Consider the following 26,482-nt stretch of genomic DNA (forward strand, 5'->3'; position numbering starts at 1 on the left):
TATCGCATATGGCAGTGTGAACTGCCAGATGTGCGGATGCGATGCGGAAACAGGCTGCGAATTTGCAGTCTTCCTGCATCGCACAAGTGTGAACCGAGCCTAAAGGCTAATATAAGTCTGGTTAAAACATTGCTTTCCCCCTCCTCATACCTGTGCAGCATACTTTGTGTAAAAGAGATCAGTGTATATACTTTTTTTTATCAGCTTAAAAACCTGGTCACACCAGTGCGACTTGTTATGCGATTTAACAGGTCCATATCGCATGACAAGTCGCACCTTATTGTCAGCAATGGAATCAAATTGGTGCGATGACGAATTTGCAGTGCTGCGCCGATTTAAAAAAGAAGTTCCTGCACTGTTTTTGCTGATTTCAGCTGCGACTTGCATAGACATATGTGCATGAAATCGCACAGATGTCAGCCAAGTTGCACCTAAAGTAGCACTGACATGCAGCTTTAAAATCGTGCGATTTTAAGTGAAGTCGCACGATTTTAAAGTTGGATTTGGTGTGACCGGGGTCTTAGTGTGGTGGTCACTGTTCCAGTAGATGCAGCCCCCCCTGTGTCATTGAGCAGCAGCTGCAGAGGATTAGAGGGGGACACAGACAACGGGGGGGGGGGGGGGGGGCTATGGAAGCTGTCAAGTAAACTAAACAATACTGTAGCGCTGCTCTCTTAAGGAAATATTATTATCCACCTAAATAAAATTTTATATCAATAGTAAGTGAGGAAGTGCTTGGATAATTCTTGTGGCCAACTGCTCCAATATTAGAACCTCCAGCTCCTCTAACTCCCATCCATACAGTGACCTAAATAAACCTTCAAAATATATGTGAATAATTGAAACACTTCATATAAATCAATAAAAAGTTATAATAAATCTTACAAAAAATAACCACCTTCCAGGGATTCTAACCCAGAAAGTAGAAATTAAATATTAACAAATTATAAGTGCAGAATTAGTCCCATCATATAATAAGTCCCAACAGATGTGTATAAATCCTTCCATGACATGCTCCCTCTTGTTCCGTTTAGAACAATCACCACTATGCTCCACCACCTTTAGGCCTGCATGCTCACCTTCATTTTTGGACCTATAAGAATAGGTCAATAAACGCTCTGTATAATCCTTCATCTGCAGGTCTGTCTCCACTGGCTGCCAATGTACTGTCCCTTTAAGTCCCTTCCTCGGATGGATCAGTGCTCAAAAATAAGGAGAAAGATGCCTCTCATGGTGCAGTAAGGACTTTTTTATTTAAAGGTTAAAACAGTAAAAAAAAAAAAACTACTCACAAGTACCAAGATAGCAGACTTCTGGCCGCACCCAGAAGTGAGGTCACCACGCTTCCAACCTACGCGTTACGTCACAGCCCATGTGACTTCATCAGGGATTACGTGGGACGTGACATAATGTGTAGGACGGAAGCATGGTGATGTCACTTCTGGATGCGGCTGGAAGTCTGCCATCTTGGTACACCTAAGTACACCCAGTTTGCTGTATATGCAGTGAATAGGCCCTTTCAGCCATACAGTTTGTATGGATGAATTTGCACCGCAATCACAGTAACCTCGCACAGGACCCTTTTTTTGTTCCACTGCAGAATCGGATTGCATGGTGGTTCACACCAGTGCGATCTGATTCCTGTGCGAACTGTCAGATCGCACTGCGATATGCGATCTGATCTGGGGGTGTCGTTAACTTTGAATTGACACCCCCAGGGTATCGCATATGGAACTGTGAGCTGCCTGCTCTGCGGATGCGATGCGGGAACACGCAGTATATTCGCAGTGTTCCCACATCGCAATAGTGGGAACCGGGACTTAATGTCTTTTAGCCCCCATTCACATCGGCGCAATTTGACATGCGATTTGACAGGTCAAATTGCATGACAAATCGCAGCCTATTGCCGGCAATGGCACCGTCCCAATCAGTGTGACGCCGCACCAATTTCCAAAAGTAGTTCCTGCACTACTTTTGGTGACTTTGGGGGGCGACTTCAATAGACATCTGTGCATGAGCCTGCACAGATGTCTTTCAAGTCGCCCTCAAAGTAGGCTTTGAAATCGTGCGAGTTCAGATAAAGTTGCACAATTTCAAAGCCGTGTTCAATGTGAGTGAGGACTAAGGCTCGGTTCACACTGCTGTGACTTGGGATTCCGACTTGTAGGACCACGTTTGGGTGTTAGGTGTTCCTCAATTCGGCTTGCGCGATTTTACCGCAATTCGTTGGGCGACAATCGCGGCAAAATCGTGCCGCGTTTGGGGTGCCATTGCAAGTCACGGGATCTGCTCGGGCGTCTCGCGACTTGCAGTGGTTCAGAATCGCGGGCAGAATCGTGGCAATTCTGCCTACGATCCGAAACGCCTATATGTGAATGGAGACTAAAAGCATCATTGCAGAAGACATGGATATCATGAAGACTACAAAAGATAATAACGTTCACCAAAGTACTGAATAAAAGACATTATTACCTTGCAGTACTCCCCTGTAGCTACGATCCTCTGTAACTTCCTTTGTAAATGTCCAAAGCTTCTGGGTATGGGAGGAATGAGCAACCAATCAAAAAGCCTGAACTATGCCACATGTGGGGCAAGATGCAGTCATCTGACATGGAGCTCATACAAGGTTAGAACTGCAGAGCCGGGAAACTGTAGAGAAGGATATGGAAGGGGTGAACAGAAGTGTTTTCTGAATGGGCAAAGTCACAGAATCTCTTTAAAATACATATGACATGTATGCGATATTTTATTGCAGATCCCAAAACCCACGCCAGGACACTGGTACTGGAAAGAAGACACCAAAACTCTTGAATTTTCAAGGTAAAGATACAATTTAATGTTTAATTTTGGTTACATTGTTTTATGACAGTTGTATACATTATTACAAAAGAATAAAGTGACCAGGAAAACAAATGGCATGTTATACATACTAAAATATAGACTCAATTTAAAGTGTAAATCCACCCTAAAACTAAAATCCCTGCATCTACAGCAGCCTTTCTCAACCTTTTCAACAGAGGAACACTTGAAATTTTCTGGTCTCGGGGAACCCCTGCTAAAAATTAAAAATCTACAACTCATGACACATTAGTGTGACAGTCAGTGGGAAGAATGCTCCTTACTCTTGTCATCATTGGGAAGAATTACCCCCTTACATATAGCTAAAAGGAACAATGGTGTCATTGGGAACTTATCTGAGAGGCAGAAATTGGCCATTGCTCAAGCACCCCTAGCAACCTCAGGAGGAACCCTAGGGTTCCACCAAACCCTGATCTACAGACATCCACGATCTAACACTAACCTATCTTGCCCTGTAAATAAGAAATCAGTATACATACATTTTTTTGAAGCTGATCCAATCTGGTCTGCAGAGGACACGGCCGACAACAGCTGTGAAATGACGTCACCCATAGACTTACTATGGGGCTTCCGTTGTCGGTTGTGTCCTCTGCACCCACCTCCACAGCAAAGCCGTGGCTGACAGCTCAGTATTGGGTCAGGTATGTATACTGATTTCTTCGTTACAGGGCTAGATAGGTTAATGTTACATCGTGGATGTCTGTAGATACAGGGATTTTAGTGTTAGGGTGGACTTCTACTTAAAATTATTTCCAGGCAAGCAAGATAGAGCAGATATTTCTTGGTCAACACTGATCTTTATGTGTTTATCCATTGTACCCTGTGTACTTGCTGAAATTTCATATCAGGCTGGCACTGGGAATATCTGCACTGGCTGCAAAAATTGATTGCATCCTTACTGAGTTCCTGACAAATAGGGCATAGCGTGTATTAAATGAACATCATCAAGCAAGATGTTTTTTTCTTGATATTCTAAAGTGGGGTACACAATATAAGAAAATTGGGCGAACGATCGTCTGATTTTCTTCGTTGTTTCACAGCAATTCGGAACCGATGAACGAAAATCAATATGAAAATTCTCATACTCATTCTCACCCCTGATCTTTAATGAAATAAAAATGTATCTGGACCTTTTAGCAGTGGGGTGGCACACATGGGTCAAGTATAGTTTAGATCAGTGATGGAGAACCTTGGAACTCCAGATGTTTTGGAACTACACTTCCCCATGATGCTCATGCACTCTGCAGTGTAGTTGAGCATCATGGGAAATATAGTTCCAAAACATCTGGAGTTCCAAGGTTCGCCATCACTGGTTTAGATAGATGTCAGTGGGGGAGACTGGAGGTAGAGAAATAACTACAGGCTCAGAAAAATATGACCACTGTTTGTAGGGTAAAACTGTCATATGACACATAGACAATAACTATGGATTACCAAAAGTCTTCCCTTTGAGGGTGTATCACATCCCTGAGGGTAAAACACAAAATCAAACTAAATAGGATATTTAAAGGGTTAGTTCACCTTTATAACAAACTGCCTATGCAGGTAAGGGATGTCTGTAGATAAAAGCAAACTGTGCAGCTTTGACCAAAGTTGAATTATGTCCTTGCTATAAGTGTAGGCCATATACATAACTCATGAAGCCTGACTGGAGTATACCCAGTACGTTGCTAAGTGAGGCCTAGTCATTACAGCTCACCTCCACCATTTCAGGAATGAGCTTTTAACCACTTACCGCATACTAACGTAGGTCTACGTCGGTAAACTTTGCGGTAGTGTACCGGGATGATGCCTCTAGCTAGAGACACCATCCCGGTACCGTGGTTTGAAGCCGACGGTTGGCTTTCCGTCGGTACCAACCGATGCGGCTCGGGAGCCGCTCGATCGGTACCCGGGGGGGCAGGAGGGGACGTCCCCCCCCTCCCACCGCCTTTCGTGGCTTTGCTCGGGGCTCCCGTCCCACCGGGAGCCCCGAGCACCCAGCCGGCGCGTCCGCCGGCTGGATGGAGTCCCGATGAATGCCGGAAACGGCATCGATCGGGTCTCCATTGACGTAACTCGGAGGCGGCGTCCATGACGTCACTTCCGGGTTACTGTGCTGCAAAAGGCGGCAAATTTGAAAACCGGCTGTATGCAAAAACGCCGTTTTTGGCGTTTTGCATACAGGGAAGTGTAGTGGAGGGGTCTAGGGTCTTTTAGACCCTCGATCCCTCCATAAAGTGTACCTGTCACACATATTGCTGTCACAAGGGATGTTTACATTGCTTGTGACAGCAATAAAAGTGATCAGATTTTTTATTTTTTTTTTAAACTATAATAAAGTTAAAAAAATAAATAAAATAAATGGGGAAAAAAAAAAAAATTTAGCCGCCCCCGTCACCATTAGCTCGCGCACAAAAAAAACCGTGTACGCAAGTCGAGCCGCAAATGAAATCGCTGTTCAAACCACACATGTGAGGTATCGCCGCGATCGCCAGAGCGTGAGCAATAATTTTAAAAAAAGAGCTATACTCTAACTCTAAACTGGTAACCGTTAAATAAATTTAAAGCGTCGCAGATTGAGATCTCTATTGACCGTAGTTTGTCGCCATCCCACGGGGGGGGGGCGCAATTTTAAACTGTAACATGTTGGGTATCTATTTACTCGGCGTGACATGTTCTTTCACAATATACAAAAAAAATGGGCTAACTTTACTGTTTAGTATTTTTTAAATGCAGTGAAATGTGATTTTTCAAAATTTTTCCAAAAAAATGGCGCTTTAAAGACCGCTGCGCAAATACCGCGTGACAAAAATTATTGCAATGACCGACATTTTATTCTCCAGAGTCTTTGCTAAAATAATGTATATAATGTTTGGGGGTTCTAAGTAGTTTTCTAGGAAAAAATACTGGTTTTAACGTGTGAACAAAAAGTGTCCGAAATAGGGCTGGGGCTTAAAGCGGAGTTCCAGCCATTTACTCACCTGTCCAACGGTCCAGCGATGCGGCCGCCCGAAGCCTCGATCCTCTCCCTCGGCGCCGGCATCACTGCTGTGGGCACCCGGCTGTTACAGTTTGCGGCTTCACAGCCGGGTACCCACTGCGCATGCGCGAGTAGCGCTGCGCGCCGTGATTGGCCGGCAATCTTCTGGGACCTCTGACATGTCCCAGAAGATTGCAGGGAGGGAGGGGGAGAGGAGAACTTCCGCTCAGGGCGCCGCGGCGCTCCGAGCGGAAGTGGGAGCGGGTACCTGTCAAAACTAGGTACCCGCTCCCCCCCCCAAAAAATTACATGCCAAATGTGGCATGTCGGGGGGTCAGGACTCCCTAAAGCGGAAGTTCCACTTTTGGGTGGAACTCCGCTTTAAGTGGTTAAATGCTGAGTTCAGAGCTACTGCATTATGGAAGAGAAAGAGCACGTGAGGGGGAAATTAGAGAAATAGCTCACTTCTGTGATGGTGAAGGTGAGCAATAATGACTAGGCCTCTAACCAGAGCAAGAGAATGTCACCAGCACACCAAGGATCTACAAAGTGAGTCCAAAGCTTTATTCAGTGATCACATCATCACAGCAGATTGCAACGTTTCAGAGCCACGAAGGACCCCTTAATCAGGCATGTGACGTCACATGCCTGATGCAAAGGTCCTGCGTGGCTCTGAAATGTTGCAATCTGCTCTAACAATGTACTGAATAAAGCTTTGGATTTGCTCTGGAGATCCTTGGTGTGCTGGTGACATTGTCTTGCGTTGTGATTGGCTGTCACAGCAGTCACATGTTTGGAAAGCTCCTGATCGCAAGTATGCATCCTGAGCTTACCGATCCCTGCCGGCTACCGTGCTGGGAGCATACAGGGAAGAATCAACAACTCAGCACGATAAGTTGTTTTAACAGGGCTGCATATATGTGGCTGCTCGACGTTGAGAGGTTAAGGTACTACAGGCAATATAGAAACTAAAATACTGTTGACATGATTAATAAAAATAATAAAAAGTACCCTACTTGTGTGTATAGAATTGTTCCATATTGAATCCCCTGCCTCAGCCCCATACAAGTCGAAGCGGGGACTTTAAAATGGAATGGTTCCATATTGAATATTTCTCAAAAACTAGCCAGGATGGGAATGTAAACAAAGATGGGAGTATTTCAGCCAGCCTTCAGGGGAGCAGAACATGGCCTACAGGTTTGGCATCTACAGTAATCAATATTTATAAAATCTGTTTGTTTTTAACCTATCAGAGCTCCTTTTCTGCGTGGTCCCTTTGTTGTAAAAGGTGTGCCAAAGGTAAACTCAGCCACATGCTTTAATCTGTCCAAAAAGCGGTTGTGCGCCAACACTTATTTAGCCCAGGCATGTTCTGGAAATGAAGTCGTAAAACGTTCTGCTCTGCATAATGCAGATTGAGCAGCAGAATAATTGTATGTACTGCAGTTCATACCGGTCCTATCAGAAGATCTGCTGGAACACATGAGCCGCTCTGTCTTGTATTATCCACGGTCTATTTGCTGCAGTGACGGGAACATTGAAGAATTTTTAAAATGATATTATCTTGGCGCTGGGCTTTCTCAGCTTTATATGTGTTGTATTTCCAGGAGCTTAGCCTGCCTTGATGAGACATGCCAGACCACAAACAGCCATATTTAGATGCTCATCTCATGAGATGTTACAATAGGCAGCTTGATGAAAGCTGGGGGATATCCAGGGTGAGGCCAGAAATGACATTCTGTACACTCTGACCGTGGCCAGGATCAATGTCACTGTGGGTTGTTAGGGGGGGGGCATACATAGTTATTTATAGGTGCTTTTACTGTTTGCCATGTCATTGCACCATAACCTCAATAACAAAGCATGGATTGGATTACACATGATATATATCAGCCTTTGCAAATGGGGTGCTAGCTAGGTTCTTCAGCGGTGCCATGGCAAAATGCCTAAAAATTGCCCAAAAAATGTCAACAAGCCAGCAGGTGGATCAAGCCTGCCTATATTGTTACACAAAGCTAGAGGTTTTTACTGTGCAGCATTAAAACCTTGGACACCGTGAGGGCCAGCCACCGGTATCCTAATAAACAGTGCCATCATTGGCTTATAAGGAGAATGCTGGGTGGCTTGCACAGTGTCCTTGACTAAAAAAAGATTGAGAAACACAGTATTTATACACATTCCTGCAGTCCTAGTCCCCCAGATGTATTTTGCTTGTAAGATGACATGAATGTGTGTATCATTGATTTCAATGATTTTTATTGAAAGTTTTTTAGAAAGAACATCAAAGGTAGAAAAACTGTAAACATAGGCACATCAGTCCCAATTGTCCCCCAGCAAGCAAAAAATAAAAGGAGAAAGAACAAGCACATGAAACAATCATGGTTCACTATAGTGCTATGCACTGGGATCAGTTGCCCTGAGAGAGTGAAAAGCCTTTTAACCACTTTACCCCCGCTCACTGTGCCTCTACTGCGGCACAGTGGCTCGTTCCCGTCCAGCGGGGCGGCGCTCGCGTGCCCCCGGAGGCTCGCTCCCGCTGTATTCAGTCACAGCGGGAGTCGGGCCAGGGGAGGAGCAGCGGCGATCGCCGCTGCTCTTCCCCGATCGTCGGGGAATCGAGTTTGGAGATCCGCCCACTTGTGTAAACAAAGCGGGCGGATCTCCTATGTGACAGACAGTGACAGATTGCAGGGTTCAGCGTAGCTGACCCTGCGATCTGTCCCTGTGTCACTCAGTCACCTCCCCCCACACAGTAAGTTAGTAAGCACCAGGCATACATTAACCCCTCCCTCTCCAATAAAATTAACCCCTTCCCTGCCAGTGTCATTTTTACAGTAACAGTGCATATATATAGCACTGATTACTGCAGTAATGTCACTGGTACCCCCAAAAGTGTCAAAAATGTCAGTCAAGAGTCCGATCTGTCCGCCGCAATGTCGCAGTCCTGCAAAAAGAAATCGCAGATTGCCGCCATTACTCGTTAAAAAAAATAAAACACCAAAAATGACAGAAATACTTTCCCTTAGTTAGTAAACGCAATAACTTTTGCGCAAACCAATCAAAATGCGCTTATTGTGATTTTTTTTTACCAAACATAGGTAGCAGAAAACAAATTGGCCAAAAATTTTAAAAAATTTTGATTTTTACATTTTTTTGGGGGGGAATTTCATATAAAAAAAATGTGAAAAATATTGTTATTTTTTCAAAATTTACACTCTTTTTTTGTTTATAGCGCAAAAAGTAAAAATCGCATAGGTGATCAAATACCACCAAAAGAAAGCTCTGTTTGTGGGAAAAAAAAGGGCGTAAATTTCATTTTGGGTACGGAGTCGCACGATCACGCAATTGTCAGTTAAAGTCGCACAGTGCCGAATCGCAAAAAGTGGCCTGGACGTAAGACAGCAAAATCCTCCGGTGGTAAAGTGGTTAACAGTATAACGTTAATCAAGATCAAGTATTGGTTGATACATGCAACAGGTTACAATGAGCTTTAGGAAGGAGAAATGAAGGACATAACAAGGCACCTCAGTATTCCAAGGTGGAAAAAAAAAAAAAGTCAACCAATTGTACAGCCTACCACTGTATCCCAGCGCCGGGGTAGCTAATGCTAGCACACATAGACACTTCAATTGGGAGTACCTAATGTTATAGAGCGATGACGCCAAAGAGATAGGAGTAAAGAAGAGTAGTAGGAGGAAGGAAATAGAAGAGAAAAAAAAAAGGGGGAAAAGAAAAAGAGGAGGACCCCACCCCGCACCCCACGTCCCGGGAATCCAGGCGACCAGAGATCTCCTAAATGCCACCAGTGAGGTAGCAGAGCCATGGTTCCCACACTTTATCAAACTGTTTCATTTTATCATTCAGCATAGCTGACACATGTTCATTGATCATCATTATCCATGAAAGCTTGTGTCGGAGTTGCTCGATGCGTGTATATTAGAAGGTCCCAATGTAAAGAGTACCTGTCAGCATGTCAGTACTAATGACAAATACACAGTATTACATACATGCCCTCAACAAAATAGGAAGCCTTACCAGTGTCCATACATCAAATAGTATTTCGGAAAAATGGAGTAGGAGTGCTGGAACCTCAGGACTGTCCTTTTGAAGATTAAAATGGTGGTTCTGTCGAGGTATCCGGACTGGAGGCAGGCTGCCTCTCCACATCAGGGGAGCTCCACTGACCCTCTGGCCTGCCACTGAAGAAAATCCAAACTGAGGTGCTACACCAAAAATTTGCACTTCCAGATTTAGCTTTATTCCTAAACCAGATAAAAGAATGGTCACCAAGCAGGGCCGGAGTGGGACTCATTTTCAGCCCTGGAGTTTCATGCCTTAGACCGGCCCACTTTAGTTCACGACTGACTATATTAAAATAATGTAATTAAAACCTCAGAATATAAGTTTGCAAAGGCGCACTGTTCTCTACAGCCTTGTAATTGAGGAGGTGGGTGGAGCTACTTTCTTGGCGTGGAGGAGGAGGAATTTAAACCCTCTTCCGCTATGAATGCCGGGCTTCTGCCTGTGTGTGCCTGATGTCACTGGAATCACCAGTTCAGAAATCACACAGTGTGCGTTTCATTTTGGGACACTGCTTTGTCCTGGAATAAAACTGCCTTCACTGTCATGCTACACGACACCCCCTCAGATGTTGTGACCGGACCCCTGCACCCAGTGCCGAGACAAGGTCATTCAGTGCCCAGGGCAAACATGGCAAGCTGTGCCCCCCCCACCCCATAAGGCTAATAATGGTAGAAGGTTTGTTTCAGGCAGTAGGGAGGCGATACAACGGCTCCTTACCTCCTGTCAAATGCTCTCTGAAGAGCAATCTGCATGATGGTTGCTTTTCAGAGACCAAAACACGTGTGAACAAGCCCTTAATTATTTATTTTTTACAAATGTTTTACATTATTTATATTGTGTTGAGAATTTATATGTACAGTGTATATATATTTATACTTTTTACATTTTTAACTGCCCTGTTGGGGGGCTTTGATGAAATATCAGGGCTCTAAACAGACCCCAGATGTTTCACTTTTGAGACACCATGTAGTTTGGTGCCTGTGTTAGCAGATGTGTGGGGTGCCATTACCAATAAATGGCACTGTCGCACGTCTACTAATGGACGATTTGTTTGTGTGTGTGTGTCAGGAAAGCCACAATCTTGTGACTGACATTCAAAGGTGTGAAGTTTGCCTTATAGTGGGGTCACACCGGTGCACTGCAATTTGGTCACAGTGTGATTGTGTGTGCGTTTTACCTGGATTTCAGGTGCACTTCTATTGAATTCCATTACACAGTGCGTTTTCTGAAACCGCATCAAAGATGCAACATGCAAGACTTTGATGTACTTTCATGAAAACACACTTTGTAATAGAAATTCAAATAGAAGTGTACCTAAAATCCAGGTAAAACGCACACACAATCACACTGTAAACAAACCGCAGCGCACAGGTTATTAGGGATAGGTATAGGTATGGGGGGAGGGGGGGTAGGTATGGGGGGATAGGGATAGGGGGGGATAGGGATAGGGGGGATAGGTATAGGTGGGGGGTAGGTATGGGGGGGATAGGGATAGGGGGGAATAGGTATAGGGGGGGATAGGGATAGGGGGGGAGGGCAGGTCTTGGTAATAAGAATATGTGTTAATGAAGAACAGAGTGAAGGGCTGTAAAGAAAGTGCTAATGCTGCATTTTAGGACAGGACAGGGTCAGATAAATGGCTGCTTGGATAGCCCAGAGCTGGAACCAGAGGCTGCAGGACATACAGTGCAGATTTATGGAGTGGAGAGCTGAAAGAAGAAGGTGAAGGGTTAATGTGAACAGGAGAGAGGAGCAGAAGACTCGGTGCTGACTTAGGGCCCTTTCACACGGGCGCTCCGTATGTCCGCAAATCATCCTATTTTTTTGCGGATGATTTGCGGACATAATGTAAGTCTATGGCATTGCGGATGTCAGCGGAATACCATCCGCTGACATCCGATTTTCTTCCTGTCAGTTCTGTTCCGTTTTTTGGAACGGAACAGAACTCTATTTTTCCTCCGTTCAAAAAACGGAAAGGAAGGAAAATCGGATGTCAGCGGTGTCACCCGCTGACATCCGCAATCCCCATAGACTTACATTATGTCCGCATATCATCCGCAAACGGATGGGATGATATGCGGGCATACGGAGCGGATGACACAAATGTCATCCGCTCCGTGAAAAAATAAAAGGACCGCAGCAGAGCTTTCACACGGAGCGGCCGTGTGAAAGAGCCCTTACTATTGTTCAGGGAAGGTAAAGAGACGACATGCTGCGGACAAAGTGAAAGTGACCAACAAGGAAGACTCAAGTGACCTGGCCGGGAACAGGGAAGTAGAAGAAGCTGACAGGGGGGAGGGGAGCTTGTAAAGAGTAGAGTGATAAACAGCTGAAGGAGAGATAAGGCAGAGGTGAAGTGAATGGAATGAACAAGTCCGAGGATCATACATTGTACAGTGACAGGAGGGAGAATGATATTAACCCCTGTCAGGCAGGAGAAGGCAAAAGCTCCCAGTGTGCCCCCCCCCCCCTTCATCACAGATATGGACATGTACAGAGCAGATGATACTTGTAACTTTCGGCATTACACCGGCCCTGCCTGCACCCCAAATGGACCAGCCCATCTGGAATTCTCCAGATGCTCCCGATTAGCCAATCCGGGCCTGTCACCAAGCATTTCGAGGCAGGTCAAACTAGCTGCTAACGGCAGTTCAAACCACCTGCTGACAGACTGCGTATTCCCTCTGATGGCTCGAAATACATTGGCTTGATCACCATTCCTTTTATTTGACTTTGGAATAAAGCTGTACCTGGATGTGCACATTTTTGGTGTGGTGCCTTACTATTGACTTTCTTTAGCATACATCCTTTAGTAACTGTTTAAACATACAGATTATGCTAAGAAGGGACTAAAGGAATCAAAAAGCCCTCCAAGCAAATCCGTGTGTAACACAGTAAAGCCTTCGTATAAAAGTAGGTATTCACGTGTCTCATTTCATCACATATCCCAAAAATAAGAGGATTATTCTTTATTTCGGGAAAGTGGGGGGAACCATGAAAATCACTCTTTATGCCCCATCAATGAGATACACGTACAGAACTGGTGGTGTATTGTGCAAATATTGAGCCTAATATCATAGAGCCATCTATTCCAAACTGTATTCCACAACAGTTTTAGGCTTATTGGTAGGGCTGCATGATATTGGAAAAAAATTACATTGCGATATTTTTTTTCCCCAACGATATATATTGCGATATTAGTACAGCCTGATTGTACCATACAGGGTTAATGTTACTGTAGGGAAAGTGCAGCCTTCTTCTGATTGTACTATACAGGGCAGGACAGGGTTAATGTTACTGTAGGGATGGGAAGTAGTGCAGCAGCCTTCTTATGATTGTACTATACAGGGCAGGCCAGGGTTAATGTTACTGTAGGGAAGTAGTGCAGCAGCCTTCTTATGATTGTACTATACAGGGCAGGCCAGGGTTAATGTTACTGTAGGGAAGTAGTGCAGCAGTCTTCTTCTGATTGTCATTGTACCATACAGGGCAGGCCAGGGTTAATGTTACTGTAGGGAAGTAGTGCAGCAGTCTTCTTCTGATTGTCATTGTACCATACAGGGCAGGCCAGGGTTAATGTTACTGTAGGGAAGTAGTGCAGCAGCCTTCTTATGATTGTACTATACAGGGCAGGCCAGGGTTAATGTTACTGTAGGGAAGTAGTGCAGCAGTCTTCTTCTGATTGTCATTGTACCATACAGGGCAGGCCAGGGTTAATGTTACTGTAGGGAAGTAGTGCAGCAGTCTTCTTCTGATTGTCATTGTACCATACAGGGCAGGCCAGGGTTAATGTTACTGTAGGGAAGTAGTGCAGCAGTCTTCTTCTGATTGTCATTGTACCATACAGGGCAGGCCAGGGTTAATGTTACTGTAGGGAAGTAGTGCAGCAGTCTTCTTCTGATTGCACTATACAGGGCAGGCCAGGGTTAATATTAATGTAGGGAACTGGGTGGGAACTGCAGGATAAGAAGACAGTGTGAGTGTAGTGGTGGAAGGCAGAGAAGTCGGGACTCACAGTGGTGGTAGAAGGTAGAAGAACACAGCCCGACATCCATCCCACATGTTCAGTTTGCCCTGCAGATAGTTCTCCTGACTGAGCGGTGAGCGCCGTTTGCAGCGGCACAGCGAACCAATCACGTCGTGAGTAGCGGCACAGCGAACCAATCAGGTGTGCAGGCACGTGTGATTGGTTCGCTGTGCCGCTGCTCACGGCACGCTGCTCACCGCTCAGTCAGGAGAACTAGCTGCAGGGCAGACTGAACATGTGGGACGGATGTCGGGCTGTGTTCTACTACCTTCTACCACCACTGTGAGTCCCGACTTCTCTGCCTTTCATCACATGTTCCGCCCTAGCTCGCAGCACGATATCGATGCGAACATCGAATATTGTTCAACCCTAATTTTTGGCCATCATCAGTGCAGTGTATGAAAACAATAGCTCCTATGAAATAGGGTTTGGGACCCAACAAGTGGGTAAATCATTCTGGTTACGGCGAAAAGAGAGTCAAGGAACCAAAAAGCCCTCCTATGGAATCAGTGCGTCCTACTGATTAAATGAGGAATGATTACATAGGCTCTGCCCACTGTCTTGAAATGAGGAGTGATCCTTTTATTTTTAGGATGATATGTGACGGAATGATACTGTGCTAGGTATCCCATAGCTTTAGCTAGAGACAAAAAATAATAATGCCAAATAAATGTATATTTTTATACAAAATTGATATTCCCCGTTTATGTCCAGTGTTTATGGTACCATCAAAGTCCATCATGCCTCCATTTTTCCCTTCTATACATATAGATTCGGACGTAGGTACCTCTTTACACAATTTGACACCCCAGAATTCAATAATGCCCATATGGAATGTATTGGTTTGCAATACTCTATAAGACTGCTATGGGACCCAGAAGCACAGGGGGTTCCCATAGCTCTATAGCTTTACAGTAATTTAACAAGGGTAGCAATAGCATCTGACAAATAATATTCCTCCTGCAACACCTTTGTTTAAACCATTGTGGAGTTTTTTTAGAACACTAAATATTTCATACACTTCATTTCCATAATGTTTCGGGAGTTTTGGCATTAAAGGGGAGGGGTTCTTTTATTTAGAGTGAAGAGATTGAAGTGTTAGTTATGTGTTGGACACAACAAGTATACAAATAGATTATTCAAGGGGGTGGGCAAGGGACAATCAGGCTGTGGAGGGGGGGGGGGGGGCTAGCTAAATTATGTTGAATGTCCTCCAGCCCAGAAATGTGGCTATTAGACTTGATACAGCTTCTACTACACACTGCAAAAAGATCACAGTGTGCAATGAAATCAGAGTAAGAATTTCAGAACAGGAGAATATTCTGTACAACTGTGCTAGACTGAAGTTCAGCTTTAAGATTTCATCATGATAGAACTGTTTGAACAATGTAAGGTTGCTTCTCATTGGTGTCTGTGGATGTACTTGGCACACCGCTGTTTGTGCATAAGTGATCATACCAATGTGTTACTAATTTGTCCCTGGCAAGTTGAAAAAACTTGTATAATGCTAAGCTGGCAGAACGGTACTTGGTATGACTACTGAACACAAATAGCACATTCTTCACTTCTGGTGGACGGAGCTGTGTCAGTGTATGTATCAGCGTATGTATCAGCGTATGTGTCCTTTTTGTTTCTTGTGTTCTGCTCTATATTAAAATAAATACTCCTACATACAACAGGACATATACAACCTTCTATAGTTTTTTTTCCATAAAAAAGTTTCAGTATACCTAAAGCCAAAACTTTTATTTAATTTTGGATAGATTAGAGAATAGTTGACAATCTGCCCTCTGTGTCCCATCGGGGTGATTTCTCTTCACTTCCTGTCCTGTACACACAATGGAAAGTGGGACAAACTCCCTCCAAACTGAGAAAAATGAGTTGTCAGATCAAGTCTCCCTGTTGGAAGTGCTCTTTGTTCCTGTACTAGTGACAATTCTATCAATTTCATTGATAACATCACCGGGATAAATAGAGAAAGGAAATCTCCCTAGCAGGGACACAGACAGCAATAAAAACCTTACAAGAGTTCTAACGCCTCACTATTCTTTCCAAAGCCAAAAAGTTTGGACTTTATATATACTTCTGCTTGGCTAAATCTGGTGGCATTGGCAATATATGTATTTTTTTAACACTTTCCATGAGGCGAAATTGTGTATTTATAAAAACAAAATTGGCATAGCATGTACATTTGTGCTGTGCGAATTGGGGCAAAACCAATTACATTGCCTGGCCAAAAAAAAAAAGTTGCCACCAAAAAAATAAAAAGGTCACACACTCTAATATTTCGTTGGCTTTGATTACGGCACGCATTCGCAGTGGCATTGTTTCAATAAAGTTAATTCATAGTATCCCAGTGATAGGATATACTTTAAAGGTGACACGTGTAGATAAGTCCACCACCATATAAGTGAATTTCAAACTCACCAGAACCATATGCCTTTCTAAATTATAGGACAGCAATAGGGTGTATAACAGTCAACTCCACGATCACTTGAAACTTGAATTGACGGTGATATCCGGATAAGAGGACATCCTCCAGCAGGTTATACAGCTCAGCACATCATATGGGGGAGTTTAACCACTTAAGCCCCGGAGGATTTTCCTGCTAAAAGACCAGGGGGTATTTTGCGATTCGGCACTGCGTGACTTTAACGGACAATTGCGCGGTCGTGCGACGCTGTACCTAAACTAATTTGGCGTCCTTTTTTTCCCACAAACAGAGCTTTCTTTTGGTGGTATTTGATCACCTGTGCGATTTTTTGATCACGCGTTATAAACAAAAAAAGAGCGACAATTTTGCAAAAATAGCAATATTTTTCAAATTTTTTTATATGAAATTCCCCCCAAAAAAATGTAAAAATCAAAATTTTTTAACATTTTCGGCCAATTTGTTTTATCCTACCTATGTTTGGTAAAAAAAATCGCAAAAAGTGTATTTTTATTGGTTTGCGCAAAAGTTATCGCGTTTACTAACAAAGGGAAAGATTTTTGTCATTTTTGTTGTTTTTTTTTTAACGCGTAATGGCGTCGATCTGCAATTTTTTTTGCAGTACTGCGACATTGTGGCGGACAGATCGGACCCTTGACTGACATTTTTGACACTTTTAGGGTTACCAGTGACATTTCTACAGTAATCAGTGCTATACATATGCACTGTTACTGTAAAAATACACTGGTAGTGAAGGGGTTAACTTTATTTGGGAGGGAGGGGCTGTGTGTGTCCCTAGGGGCGTGCTTTCTACTGTGATTGGCTGTGGCTTGAGCTGTAAGGACACTGATCAACGGATCTACATAGTAGATCCGTGTGATCAGTGTCTTTACAGCGAGGAGAATGACAGGTGGCTTGTTTACGCAAGCTGCCTGACATTCTCCCTCTCCCCCGACGATCGCAGAGTGACCGGCGGACATTGGGTCCGCTGGTCACACGCGCGGGGGGGTCTGGGAGCGCGCCTCCGTGGGCGCGCGCTCGCTCGCTCCCCAGACCCTCCCAGGCTAGTGACGTTAATTAACGTCACTCTGCCTGGCAGGGGCTGACCGCCGCAGTAAATCTACTTGCGGCGGTCGGCAAGCAAATAAATAAAAATAAAAAAGGCTCATGGTGTAGTATGAACTTAAAAATTGATTTTAATAAAATATTGTAACACTGAATGAGCCAGTACAGTACAGTGTACATAAGATAAAACGATAACAACAATAAAAAGACTCACATCAAAAGCCACCCCTTCAGATTTGAAGTTATGGTTGGACCCTAAGTATAGAGGTAATAGCTCATTATCTCACTGGGATACTACGAATGAACATTCATTTATTTTTGATATATCCATTATTGGAACACGTCATTTATTGTTATTTATTTTTATACATTGTTGTGCACTTTTTTTTGCCTGCACTTTACTACTATTTTTGAGCGCTGCAATTTTGTTTCACTTTTGATTATTTTAGTGTATGTATATATTGCACTTTTTTGCTAGCAGCTTTTTCACTTTACCATAAGCGCAGATTCACATTTTTTGGTATTGTTTCAATAATCTTCTGCAATGTCACAAGATTTATTTCCGTCCAGTGTTGCATTCATTTTTCACCAAGATCTTGTATTAATAATGGGACCACTGCGCAAAGCCTTCTCCAGCAAATCTAAAAAATTCTCAATGGGGTTAAGTTCTGGACTCTGTGGTGGCCGATCCATGTGTAAAAATGATGTCTTATGCTCCCTGAACCATCCTTTCACAATTTGAGCCTGATTAATCTTGGCATCGTCTTTTTGAATATGCCTGTGCCATCAGGGAAAAAAAAATCAATTGATGGAATAACCTGGTCATTCAGTATATTCAGGTAGTCAGCTGACCTCATTCTTATGGCACATGCAGTAACTATCCAATAGGATGCTTAGTTTAGTTAGTTGCTTAGTTAATTCCAGGTGGCGACTTTTTTTTTTTAGCCAGGCAGTGTGTTATTCGGCTGTTTTCTCTTTGGGTCAAATGTTAAAAAAACCTCATTATGACCACTAGTTGGAGATGATGATCACAATAAACAAATATGTATTTCCTTTGGGCAGCAGCTCAATCTAGTGACCATAATGCGGTATTTTCCTGATTCACTCTATTCTGTATGAATTAAAAACATTCGACCTGGAAAGAAAACAGCCAAATAACATTTGATTTTTGCACCCATTCGCATAGAACAAATGTACATGCATTGTCAGGGGATAAATGGCTCTGCAAATGTTTAATAAATACACCCTAAATAGTTTATATATCTCTAGAGAGCACTCTGGGTTGAATGACCCACATTTTTTTTTTATGTAGTTGTTTGTGTCTTCCTTCCCCCCATCAAGATCTTTGCAAACGTGACCATCTTTAGCAGCTTATTTTACATTGTAGGGAATTTTCGTGGCTCAATAATAAGCCCTTAGCTTGCCTTTATCTGGCTCTTGGGGTAATATTCCTCCCACTGATATGCGGCACTATTCCTCACACTGATGTCAGTAATGAGGCACTATTGCTCCAAATAATACCAACGATGGGGCATTGTTTAATCCTACCCCGGAGCATTTTCTACCCCCAATGGCCAGTGGCAAAAGTACGACCCTCTAAATCTGAAGGACAATAAATTGATCCTATGTTTAGAAAGATTGGAAATCCCTGCTCTATAACAAAGGTGGTTACAACTGGAGCTTCTGTTTAGTACAGCTCATTAGGTAGGACCCAAGAGATATAGGAAGCCAGCATGTGATTCAATGTGCCAACAACCAGGAAAAAATGAGAAGGGTTGTGGGTGGAGCTTGTTGTTTACCCCATGTGATATGGTTCTGTTCTCTTAACTTTGAGATCTCAAGTAACCTCATTTGCACTCTTTTTTAGAGCATCAAATACATCATTACGAAAAGTTCCGGAATGCACAGAACTTGATAAAGTCATCAAGTCCCCCCGGCTTGGAAGGATTCCAGACAACAGATGTGTGACATTGGATGATGTCAAGGGTAAGTTCTTAGTGATTCCACTTAGTTTTATAATTCTAAGTAATATTGTGTTATATATTAATCTATTTTCTTGCAGCTAGTAGCAAACCATGATGACTGGTGTAATAATTATTGTTCTATAGCAACATTTGTCAGCCAGGCTTCCATTGAACCCTAGGGTTTCTCTGGGGGTTTCGAAGGGTTCCTTGACCAATGAACAACCTCTTCTCAGATGAGTAACCATTGGCTATAATGAAATTTTTAGCTATCTGTAAGAGGGGATTCTTTCCAAAGACCATTAATGTAAGGAGGATTCTTCCAAGTAACCATCACACTACACTGATGTACTGTGAGTTGTAGATATAGTAATTATTAGTAGGGCCCCCAAGATTCCAACACAAGGGTGGTGCACCTGCGGCATTCCTGCGGAGTAGCTGCACTGAGCTATAGACTTCTTTTACATCTTGCAGGTGTGGTGCACTTTCTGAAAATGCACCAAAACTCCTGCATTCAGAAGCGTACCAGAGACAAAGCGGAACAAAGAAAGGGCGCACCGACCTAGCGCATTATCCTCATTAATAGGCTTTATTCATGCAACATATAAAATGGCTACTCACAAACACAGGTGAAGAAAGATCATATCAAGCTAAGTTGCTCCAGTGTCAGGAGTAGTCCATAAGTTAGTCCATAATCCGATAAGATGACAGCTGACGGTGGTATTTGATCACCTGTGTGATTTTTTGATCATGCGAAATTTGTCAGTTAGGGTGCTGTGGTCAGGTGGGTCTGAGATCTTGAGGAAAGGGAGGAGTAGTATATCCTTCGCTCTTGGTGGTTTAGCTACAACCATCACTACCACCAAGAGCGAAGGATATACTACTCCTCCCTTTCCTCAAGATCTCGGACCCACCTGACCACAGCACCCTAACTGACAAATTTCGCATGATCAAAAAATCACACAGGTGATCAAATACCACCGTCAGCCGTCATCTTATAGGATTATGGACTAACTTATGGACTACTCCTGACACTGGAGCAACTGAGCTTGATATGATCTTTCTTCACCTGTGTTTGTGAGTAGCCATTTTATATGTTGCATGAATAAAGCCTATTAATGAGGATAATGCGCTAGGTTGGTGCGCCCTTTCTTTGTTTCTCTTTGTCTCTAGTACCGTTGGACTACCCCAGTCCGTTTTGGGCAGCAAGACCTTAGCCATCTGAGACGCCAGTTGTGAGTCCCGTGGGGAGTGTGGTCAGGGAGCTTGGATTCTAAGTGCAGGAGAAGGGTGGTATCACCTTATTGTTTTGATTCAGAAGCGTACCAAAGGTCTGGATATAATAGAAATCTATAGCTCAGTGCAGCTAACCCGCAGGAAATCACTGCTCTGCACCTGTAGATCAGTGTGAAAGCAGCCTAATAACCCCTTTTTTTTATAAGTGCTAATATGCCCATTGCAAAAGTGCAGTGTATGGTATGTTTAATACACTGACTTTTTCCCTTTTCAGCTTCTGCTGGCATTGCTCTTCAGGCTGCTAGAAAGGTTCCAGGCGAAGTTCACTTGGTATCACTCCACCTGGGACTTTTTTTTTTTAACAAGGAGGAACCTTTGAAATATCTTTCAGACCATGGGGAGCCTTTGCAGAAACCGATATATTGGGGATCAGGGGGAACATGACCCCTATATATGTGGCTGGTGGGAAGAATGCCCCCCCCCCCTACAGTGATGATTAGTATGCCACTACTGAAGACAGCTAAAAAGATCATTGGTGTATTGCTGATAGCTCTGCAATATGGACCCAAAACTATCCAGCCACCATCAATTGAGCGGTCAATCAGCCAAAGCTCAAGTTAACCCCCCACCATTCTCTGGAGAAACCCTTTACTAAAATTAAACAGAAACTGTTCAGCACTAAAGCTGCTTTGATTTGTAATGGCTATCTATGTCAGACTGAAAATTTAATATGAAGAATTATAGGTTACAAGCCTGTAAGTTTAAAAAAAAAAAAAAGATAATTTCTGCTGTTCAATTTTAAAGTGCACTCGTGCTTTGTCAATGCAAGGTGAAGCAATACATTCACTCTAATGCCAGTCCCCACAGCAATTAATACTTTCCTTCCTTATGCCCCCCTTTCCCCCCTTCCCCCAACACCCTCCATCACTTAATTTGCCTACTTATATATACAGTATGTATTACATGATTTACAGTGGTGCAAATAATTTCCTTCCGTTCCAGGGGTGGCTCTGAACATGCTGGGGGATCAAGAAAGAAATTGCATAGCTTCATTTTCTTTGGGAGGAAGGTAAGCCCACAATATGCCGCTCATCCTGATTGGGCCTAGACTTACCCTTTATGGTGGTGTAAGAAATGTGCTTTTACAAATTTTAGTTGCTGCATTCTCTCCCTGATTCTGAACTGACTATGAACAGATGTGGTGTAGTTTTTGTGAAATGTTAATTTCCATACCTGTAGGGAAACCTGGCAGAGGTAGCCAGGCATAAAACACAAAAATTATACGCAAAGATTTCCACCATGTTTAAAAATCTCTGTATGAAAAATGTACAGCTGTTTTTGGTGTTCACTTTTTGTCTTGAGGTTTTTTTGAGATTCTTACATCCCGCATATGCTGTATCTACTGAGTCACTGAAGACTGTAGTTGACCCCAGTTTACAGTAAGTCAAATGGCAGACAGGTCTGTCAACACCAAAAGTCCTTAGTCAGGGATCAGCCCATCTTGGTCCAATATATTAGCTTGTGTAGAGAACTGCTGCCCTTTACTGTTTGTATTTGTGAATAACCTAGTTAAGTATAATTATGTATCAGGACTTCCTTTTTCTGGGAGACTGGCTTGGAAACCCCAGATCCAGAAAGTGGAGAGAAAAATGCATATACCACATCTACATGGAAGAAGTGTTGTTTTTCCAGACCAGAAACTATAATAGGAAAGTATTCCTATGTTAATAGTTTATTATTGTTGCCCATAACTTCTTGGCATATATTTGTATATATTTAACAACTGGTGACAAAAATATATCTGTTCTCTTGTTGTGATCTCACATGCACTAAACCTGATAGTTTGATCTGTGACACAATGTGCGTGTATAGCTGTCACATTGCTATATGTTAGTAGGTGAACCTATTTATTGCGATAGAGTTTATATGCAGCTCCTGTTAGTCTAGGTAATCCTGCCCCTTCTGCTCTAAGATTCTATAGCTAGTAGGGCTGCTGAATATAATCGCCGAATCGATGCATCGCGATGCGACCCTTCGCGATTCTGCATCGATTCGGGGTGATTGAAAAATCGATTACTAATGACGTCAGTTCCGGGGGCGGGGACAGAAGTGACATGGCGGCGCTGGGCCGCTGGCCGGGCTTGTGGAACACGGAGCTCCTGCTTGCGGCGCGGTATAGGAGAGCGGAGCTATCGGTGCTCTCTCTGGCCCCGGGATCAGGGGTCGGCAAGGTGTCCGCTCACGGACACCGGTGTCCGTGAGTGGTTCTTGCCGGGTCCGCCACGCTGCCCTGCCATCATTGATTTTTTTTTTTACACCCAGAGATGATCATGTGCTCACTGACACTGCCTCGCCGGCCGGAGTCGCCGCCCGCCGCTCCCCCCTGCAGACAGTCCCGCTCAGCCTCCCGAGTCCTGCTGGCCAGTGAGATTATCTCTCTGCTGGCTGGGGGATGGACTGTGGAATTGGTGCGGCGGTGAGACTCCGGTGGTCACTGGAAGAATCGTGTTGTTGCAGGCAGCTGGGGGGCCCCACTGCTGGACCAGTGGAGAGAGAGAGTCGGACTGACCAGGGGACCAGAGACTGAGGGGAGACCCAACTTACACAAGGTACAGTAACAGAAGAAGTTTTTAAAGTTTTAACTTTGGGGGAGGGGGGGCCAGTAGCCAGTAGGCCACCTCAGGAAGGGATGGGACCTGCTCTGGGCCCTGGGGCCTAGCCTGTTTTAAGGGTTCTTTATGGAGGAGGGGGCCTGGGGGATCAACCCTGGGGGGGACTGGGCTGGGCCCTGGTCTGCTGCAGTGTTCTTCTAAGGGGGATCTATAATGGAGGGGGTCGCTTGGGAGTCGGGACCCTGGCCTGCTCTAATTCCATAGATCCCCCTTTAGAGCAGGGTCCCCATAGATCCCCCTTTAGAGCTCAGTTTCCCTGGATCCCCTTTAGGGCAGGCCCAGGCTCCCCATAGATCCTCCTTTAGAGCAGGGTCCCCATAGATCCCCTTTAGAGAAGGGTCCCCATAGATCCCCCTTTAGAGAAGGGTCCCCATAGATCCCCCTTTAGAGCAGGGTCCCCATAGATCCCCCTTTAGAAAAGGGTCCCCATAGTAATCGTGATGCATCGTGATGCATCGCGGAATCGAATCGTATCGAATCGCGACCCTACTAATCGTAATCGCATCGAATCGTGAGGTAAGTGAAGATGCGCAGCCCTAATAGCTAGTTTTAGCTCAGGGTTCAATAACCAGAATAGGCTAGAGTCAGGTTAGGCATCTGAAGGCCACTTCTAGAAGTTAGAAGTCTGGTCGCACAATAGATGTGACCCTACCAGGTACTATATAAATGTGAAAAAACTTTCTGCACTATCCTTGTATATAAACCACCTATTACTCAACTCTATATACTGTAGGAAGGAGCTAGCACCACTATGCATCCAACCACCTGTACAAAATCCAATAAATATGTATTGTCACAAAAAAGTGCAGCGCTCTTCAATAAAGTTCATTCAAATTATGGTGCATAAATAAATATCTGAAAACAGTGTAAAAATCATCTATATATATATAAGATTTACGTGAGTCCATTTTTTTTTTGAAATATATATACAGTCCATCAATAAATAATTCAGTATCCATGAAAAAAAGGTTGAAGTCTCATACACCAGAAACTCTTCAGTAATTGCCTCTGATCACCACAGTGCCCTTCACCACACCTATGGGTATCTTCTCACCTGCTTGAATGGACCTCACCCCAATGGGCTTTCTCAAAGGTTCAGGCTAGGTTATACCACTGCAAAGCACATATAGACCTCCTTTAATTAGTGAGGGCCATTCAAACAGGTGAGAAGACACCCATAGATAGGGGTGAAGGGCACTGTGGTGATCAGAGGCAATTACTGAAGAGTTTCTGGTGTATGGGACTGCAACCTTTTTTTTTCACGGACATTGAATCATTTATTGATGGACTGTATACATATTTTTAAAAGAAAAGATGGACTCACATAAATCTATTATATATAGATGATTTTTGAATGTGGATTAATCTGCCTGTGTGTAGAGTAGAGCACAAAATCAGAGAACAATACCTGATCAGTATAAATTGTTCAGAATTGAAAAAGCTCCGGAGGCTTTACGTGGAAATTGTTGTTTCACCACCTACAGTCTGGATACTATCAAGTTCCCATGGCACCCGAAGATCACTTCTATCAATTTACTTGCATGCCACAAGGCATAAGAAGTACACCTGCAACATTCTAAAGGCTAATGGAAAGTTTTGAGTGATCTAGTACCCAGGTCTTGTGAACCTCGATGACATTATTGTGTTTTGGGCTACAATAGAAAAGCATGAAAAACAACTCATGCAAGTCTTATATCGTCTAAAAGAGAGATTGAAATTGTCAGCAGACAGGTACAATCTCTGCGGGTCATCAGTCACCTATGTGGGTAACTTGCTGTAGGAGTGGCCACTGATCCATCCAAAGTTGAAGCAGTGGTGAAATGGCCTCGGGGGGGGGGGGGGGGGGCACAAATCCGACACTCCCAGAAGTGTCAGATTCTGAAGGAAATGGTTTCCCCCTTTTACAGTCTTTTTTACAGGCACATCTTAATCCCATATAGTTTTTCTAGCGACAGAGACTTTATACTAGAAATTTATTTTCTCACATTATGGGATGAATTTACTGTCTACAGAATACTAAGAATGTGTTTTTCTTTATTTAGAAACCAACTTCTGAATGATTTCCTCATGGCCCTGCTGAATTACTTGTCCTGCTTTTTGGAAAAACATTCTGACAAAAACCCCAAATCTTTGATGCCGTAAGTTCTGTTTTCTTTTTACAATGGAATAAATTAGAATTAGGTCTGTTGGAAAAGTCAGTGCAGAATTTATCAGTGGTAGCACAAAACCCTACATTAAACTTTTTTTTACCATAGCTCCCCATTCTTCATCCCCCTACTCAGGGTAGCCAAACCCAAATGTATTATTTTATAGCCAACTCAAAATTTTTACAGGTGCTTCACTATAGCCATACTAAACTACCCACAATGATAAGGTAGTCTCATGTTTGTTCACTTTCATGTGTGATAGATGCAGTGACTGCTAATTTGGCACTTCACTTTGGAGCATTGGTTCTCAACCTTATTGAGGCCAGGGGTCAGTAAATTCTCCCAAATCTGTCCATACACCAACAGTAAAAAGAAAAGTGTGTGCTCATGTAATAAAACATGGGAATACAAAATGTATATCAAAATTTGGAAGACTGTGGATGGGGATGGTTGTCACTGAAGAGGGAAAAGGGTTCTGGAGGGGGTTAGGGGACTGTTCCCCAGACTTGGTGGCCCTATAAGGGATGAGGCTTTTGTAGGGTGCTGGGGGCAATTGTAGGGGATGGGGTATATGAAGGGTGCTTGGGGTCTCTGCAGAAGGTTTGGGGTTTTGCAGAGGCAATATGGGAGACTGGAAGGTACTGTGAGGCCTGGGGTGCACTGTTGGAGGCTGGAGGCAAGCTACAGATCACTGTGGTGGACTAGAGGGCACTGTGGAAGGTTGTCAGACATACTTGGGACTGAAGGCTCTTAGGGGGCTTGGGGCAATGTAAGGGGTGGAATGGTACTGCAGGCCACTATGGGAGGCTGGGTGGCACTATGGAACCTGGAAGGCACTGCGGGAGATTAGGGTATCTGCAGTTAGCTAAAAGCCTGGGCCAGAGCCAGATTGTTGAGAGCCACTGCTGTAGAGAGCTGTGACATACTCAGCAATTTCCACTACTTAGAAGGCCATCAGAACATTCAATTCTGCATCATGGTAGATATATTAAAATTATTATGATAAAAATTGTATATAAATAATACAAGAGAGTGCAAT

At 43.7% G+C, this 26,482-nt stretch overlaps 1 protein-coding gene across 2 annotated transcripts in view; it reads left to right on the forward strand.

Moving 5' to 3' along the window:
- Positions 1-26,482, forward strand: part of PPP1R36 (protein phosphatase 1 regulatory subunit 36) — an 80,670-nt gene that overhangs the window by 2,979 nt on the left and 51,209 nt on the right. For both annotated transcript variants that reach the window (XM_082275219.1, XM_082275220.1), the window contains exons 2-5: positions 2,756-2,820; positions 19,295-19,413; positions 21,627-21,693; positions 25,339-25,434. In XM_082275219.1, the coding sequence (XP_082131345.1) occupies positions 2,756-2,820; positions 19,295-19,413; positions 21,627-21,693; positions 25,339-25,434 (347 nt within the window). The remainder of the gene's footprint in view (positions 1-2,755; positions 2,821-19,294; positions 19,414-21,626; positions 21,694-25,338; positions 25,435-26,482) is intronic.

Source organism: Pelophylax lessonae (assembly GCF_965119305.1).
Source record: "Pelophylax lessonae genome assembly, chromosome: 13".
NCBI lineage: Eukaryota > Metazoa > Chordata > Amphibia > Anura > Ranidae > Pelophylax > Pelophylax lessonae.